This window comes from Gossypium hirsutum, chromosome D07 (assembly GCF_007990345.1).
Source record: "Gossypium hirsutum isolate 1008001.06 chromosome D07, Gossypium_hirsutum_v2.1, whole genome shotgun sequence".
NCBI classification, from domain to species: domain Eukaryota; kingdom Viridiplantae; phylum Streptophyta; class Magnoliopsida; order Malvales; family Malvaceae; genus Gossypium; species Gossypium hirsutum.
Window position 1 is genome coordinate 6006829 of NC_053443.1, and position 5957 is coordinate 6012785.

Here is a 5957-nt window from a genome sequence, read left to right on the forward strand (position 1 = left end):
TCTAAATCGACCAGATATTGCCTATGCTGTAAATCGTGTTCATCAATTCATGCATGCACTTACTATAGTTCATTTGATAGCCTTAAAACGTATCATGAGATATTTACATGGTATTATCACTCATGGGTTGGTTTTTCGATGATCCGACAGACTATCTTTGGTTGGATATGCTGATGCCAACTGGAGTCTTGATTTTGATGATCGTCGCTCTACTACAGGGTTTTATGTCTACTTCAGTCATACACATGTTTCGTAGTGTTCTAAGAAACAACAAGTTGTGTCTCGGTCCATGGCAGAGGCTAAATATCGAAGTCTAGCTATAACTTCTAGTGATATTACGTGGTTAGTGTCTCTGTTAACAGAGTTACAAATCAGTTCTGCTAATCCTCCTACAATTTGGTGTGATAATTCAAGTGCGGTAGCTGTTACAGCTAATCCAGTCTTACACTCCAAATTCGAACATGTTGAACTTGACTTGTTTTTTATCCCTGAAAATGTGGCTAATGGGTCCCTCGTTGTCGGTGAAGTGCCAGCCTATGATCAAATTACTGATATTCTCACTAAACCATTGTATGTCTCTCTGTTTACTAGATTTCAAAGTTTAATTCGGGTCTTACCCATTGAGAAGCTGAGTGAATTTTAAACAATAGTATAAAGATTGTTAAGATTGTTAGTCTGTTATCAAATCTGTTAATTAGGTGGTTAGGAGTAGTTATTCTCATATGAGTATATAAACTTCATCAATGTGTTCATTCAACAAATAAGGAATATTGATTAAAGAATTACTGTATAGTTTATCTTTCTGTTCATACATTTTTTGCATAGTATCTAACACCTTGAACCTCTGTGAAGAAACATACACATAATTAATGACATTAGAATCAATAACTAATGACTTTAGTAAATATTGCATGGGTCAAGAAGTGATCCTTAGTTGACAGAGGCCGACGATTGAATGGTGCTTTGAATTCTGACACATGAGATGCATCGAGCAAGTATGGACTTAGTGTTGGGTTCCACCAAGCCTTAAGCAAGATGCCTTGCATCTTAAACCATAATGTTTGGTGTTCAAGATCATTGATGGAGATGATGCTTGAGACCTATTGCAGGCATAAGTGCCAAATGTACTATGAGAGTGGGTGCCCTCACTTAAGTTAAGTGATTGGATGTGAATAGCTTAGTGACGCTGGACCAAGCATAAGGCCTTTGAAACAAGGCATTGATGAGAACTAAGATAGCCCACACAAAAAAGAACATGCTATAGGTTGATCATGACTAAAGTAATCATGGTGCCGCATGGAATTGTGTTGTTTCAAGTTAAGGAACGGACGGTCTGTGACATTAAGCCTGCAATTGGCATGTTTTAAAGCTAGGTTGTTTATTCATTTGCCATGAAATACCTATGTAATTATCTATCTTTTAGAGGTTTTCTAATTACATAATCTCTTTGGTGTCAATTACGTTTCTGTGTTGGATGTTTTTGTGAACTTTGTTATTTGCTCCTTTTTGTTGTTGGCTATTTAATTTGATTTTTTAAAAGACTATAGTGGAGATGGATGCAATAATGTTCAAGGCCTTTTGCCTCCGATTCTTACTAAATATAAATAATTACTAATAAAACATAACTATGAAAAAGTTTTATATTTAATGAATTATTATGTTTGCTATAATAAATTTTGTGATTACACGTGTGTTAAAAAAACTTAATTAATTAGCAAAAAGTTTGATTTATTGTATTTATTATTAAAAGTTTTTATTTATGTATCAACATGTGATTTATTGTGAGTCTTAAGTTGTGACCCATTAATCGGGTGTTCATCTATTCTAGGAATAATTTGGGTTTGAATGATTGTTGTAAAATATATATATTGTATGCATGTTTGAACCTTGGAGCTGACATTGTTTGAAGGTGCAAACATGAACCCCAAACATAAATTTTAAAATTGACATGAAAGATACAAAAAATAAACTTAAGATTTTGTTATACCTTAGTACTGCAAGACACATGGTAGGCTGTCGAACAACCCACGACTAACCTTTCGTGGATCCATCATTGGCAAGCCTTTGGATGGTCTACAACTTACCCCTAGCAAGGCACCCCTCTTTGGTCACTGGTGCTTAATCGTTTCTACAGCCTCAATAACAAAGATATAAGTAGCAAGGCACCCCTCTTTGGTCACTGGTGCTTAATCGTTTCTACAGCCTCAATAACAAAGATATAAGAGCAAGGCAACCTACAACACAAACAAGACCATGTTGTGCGTACCACAGCGACAACTGACCTATAACAACAGTGCTCGTTGGGCACCTGAACTCTGACTATTGAATCCATCCAACTAGTCCGCATGGCTATTTGAACCACCATACGATTCGTCACATAACACTAAAAGACAAATAGTGGCCCACTATATAATCTGATGTGCACAAGGGAACAAGGTTTCCCTTTTTCCTCCTTCCTCCTCCTAGCATTTTCCTCATTGTCAGTTCTTAGTTGTGCACTATTGAACCAGATCTTGCACTTCTCTAGAGGTGTTGAAACAATTAACCTAACTGAATTAGTATTAACTAAACTTTTTAATCCTTTAACCGTTAACCGAATTAAAATTTTTTCAAAAAAAAAATAACTGAACCGAAATATTTCAATTAATTCGGTCGATTAATTGAATTAACCAAAATTTATATGTTTTTATTTTTTTTGGTTAAAACAAGTATAAAACATATCAAAATAAATAAACTGATAATGTTCATTTGACCGAATTAAAACTACATATAATTTGTATTATTAATTATGAAGTTCGGTTAATTCAATTAATTACCCGATTGTAAACCGAATTAACCGATAACCGAATTTTTAAAAAATCATTAACTGGCCTCCGACTGAAGGAATGAAATCGATTCGATCAGTTAATTTGATTTTAACCGAAATTCGAACAACCCTACACTTTCCTTCCTCCTCTCTCTTGTATATAAAATTATATAATGATAATACAAAATATTGATTTTTTTTCACATTTAATTTAAAAATATCAATTGATAAGAAAATAGAAATACTGTATCAAGTGACTTTGATTTGTTGGTGAAGTGATTTTAAAGTCAAATGGTGATCTTAAGAAACCCATTTCAATTCATTTCCCCTTTTTCTGAAATCCATCCATTTTTAGTGCTGAAAATAGGAAAATTATCGTGACCCCAATCTTTCATTAACAGTCAGATTCTGATTTAAAGTTTTTCTCTATTAGTAACTTGACAAAGCAAAGAGAAAAATATGAAATAAAACATTCACGTACTGCAAACTGCAAACATTCAATTTTTTGGTAAGGCAGTTTGGGCAACCTCTACAACCCAAGAAGGGAGGGATTATGGTGGGAAGGTTTGTTCAAAAGTGTTGTAAATGGGTTGTGTGGGAAGTTCAAAATGAGTTGGTTTTTAATAACGAAGGTGGGAATCCTATTAAGGTTTGCTAGTAATGATCCTTGGCTTCAAATTTTATTGAAGTCAACTGTAACGTCTCACTATTGCGATTGTTTGCAGCAATAGTGAAAGACAAGTTGTTGATGGATGCTGGGCTTGTTGACTTGTCCCAGGCGTTTGGACTTAATGCCAAGGGCTTAATGTGATTGTGTAAACTGATCAGTCAATTGATTCTTTAATAAATAAGAAGTAAAAATGGCAGAGATTAACCCAATAGAAAAAAAAATGTACAAATAAGTTGAAACTATATCATTATTTTAGATATAATTATATATAACATCTTAAAGAAAAATACAAAATGGCAAAATTCTACAGTTTCACTGTAGATTATACTTTCTTTTATAGCCATTAAACAGAACAAGGAGAAGAACATGGAGATCAACAGAGGACCCAACATTTTTTTGTTGATTACATTATAGAACAAGCATTAGGGTTCTCATCACTGAAGTACTGTGGAGGATAAGCATAGAACTCAGTGGCATACCTTGGTGGGTAATAATAGAATTCATTTTTCTTCAGCTCCACCGCCACTCTAGTCTCTTCCACCCCGCCTTCCGCCACTTCTCCTCCTCCTCCGGCGGCCACATTTGCTTCTCCTCCTTCACCACCACCGCTTCCTTTCTTGTCTTTACCCTTGTCATCTCCACCGCCAGAAGAGGAGTCTTTCTTGTCTTTTTCACCACTACTCTCTTCATTTTTCTTCTCTTCTTTGCCACCATCTTTGGGTTTTTCTTCTTCCTTTTTATCCTCCGGCGGCGGCGGCGGCGGCGGTTCTTGTTTCACTATCACTGCATGCTTCCCGGTTCTTTTGTAAACGTATTCAATCAGTTTTGGTGGACTAAACACTCCTTTCACTGTCACCTCTGAGCTCTTCAGATCTGGTTCAGCTGATTCCACCCCTGAGTGAAATTTTCAACTTTTTTTAATTATATAAATTTGGGGTCGATTGAATTTAATAAACAAATGAAATGGGGTCAAATGAAAGTTGAAAAAAAATCAAAGATTCAAAGTTAAAAAAGACAATACTATATATTTATATATATAATTGGCTCCCAGATCAGACCGTTAATACATGAAAAGAAGAAGAAGCGAACCTTTCATTCTTTGAATACGTTTCTTAATTCCTTGAGCACAAGCTTCACAATGCATGTGAACCTTTAACACCACCATGATTACTTGAGGCTGTGCCAAAAAACAAAACCCCAAACTTTATTACTGCCAAAAATGGTGAAAAAAATGAATCTTTTTAGTATTAGGGGGAAAGAGTAAAGACCTCTTCTTTCTTTTCATCAGATTTAGGCTTTTCGTTTTCCTCTGGTTTTTTACCCTCCGCCGTAGACGGTGGTTTAGGGATAGGTGAAAGAAGCTCAACTTGTTTATGGCTTTTCCTTTGAACTCTCTCTAGAACTTTTAAAGGATCAGCTTTTTCACCTTTCACCACCACCTTATTACTCTTACAATCCGTCATTACATCTTCCACTCCTACAACACACACTCAAAACAAAATTATCATTAACAAAAACTAAAAAAAAAAAAATCAGAGCATATCGTAAAAGTTGATTTTGTTCCTACCTTGAAACCCTTTGAGACAACGACGAACTTTACGAGCACAGCCTTCACAATGCATGTAAACTTTCAATACAATCTCTTGTGGAGGTGGTGGTGGTGGTGGTGGAGTGGTTTCTTCTTTAGTTTCTTTCTTTTCTTCACTTTTCTTTCCATCATCTTCAACCTTTTTCTCTTCCATTTTTTTCTCTTCAACTGGTTTTTTCTCTTCCTATATGAAACAAAAAAACATCTTGTTGTCATATAAAGCTAAAAAAGAACAGCAAAAAGCAAAGTGAAGAAATGGTATATTTTATGAGATGATTACCTCCCCCATTAGATTACTGAGTCTGGGTTTTTACTTCAAAGTACAAAGACTTTGATGGTTCTGATAGAAATAAAAGCTTTTTATCAAGGAACTTCGCTTTCTTGGCTACTCTCTGGTGTTTTCTCTCTGGAGAGACTTTGCTTTTGCTTTTTGTTTCTTTTTTTTCTTTTTTAATTTATTTTCCCTTCTTTTCTCTCTGTAAAGATCTAACGGAGAAATCTTAAACTAAATGAGTTCCCCCATGACCATTAGATCTAGTGAAGGTAAGGGCATTTTATTATCATCATCATCATCATCATCATCATCATCATCATCATCATCATCATCGTTATCAACATCATAATCATCATTTGATATACTTGTCAATTTCACACCCGATTTTATTTTCTTTTGGGTTAAAGTGCATGGAGTTATTTATATTATTTTACAATTTTTAATGATTAAATTACTTCTTTTACATAGTAAAATAATTTTTTTATCAAAATATTTATTCATTTTTACTATTAAAAGTTAATATAACTAATAAAATAACTCAATAATTATATATGTTATGTCACGTATATCTTATTCTGACATATAAAGATTAGTTTTTAACAATAGAATTATATATAAT

At 34.2% G+C, this 5957-nt stretch overlaps 1 protein-coding gene across 1 annotated transcript; it reads right to left on the reverse strand.

Moving 5' to 3' along the window:
- Positions 1 to 3699: 3699 nt before the first annotated feature.
- On the reverse strand, positions 3700 to 5590 carry LOC107953571 (heavy metal-associated isoprenylated plant protein 7). Its single transcript, XM_016888915.2, has 5 exons — positions 5345 to 5590; positions 5044 to 5248; positions 4745 to 4953; positions 4566 to 4653; positions 3700 to 4370 (listed from the first exon to the last, which is right to left on the reverse strand). Exons 1-5 carry the CDS (start codon positions 5351 to 5353, stop codon positions 3880 to 3882), a joined length of 1002 nt encoding a protein of 333 aa, XP_016744404.1. The 5' UTR covers positions 5354 to 5590; the 3' UTR covers positions 3700 to 3879.
- Between the last annotated feature and the right edge of the window lie 367 nt (positions 5591 to 5957).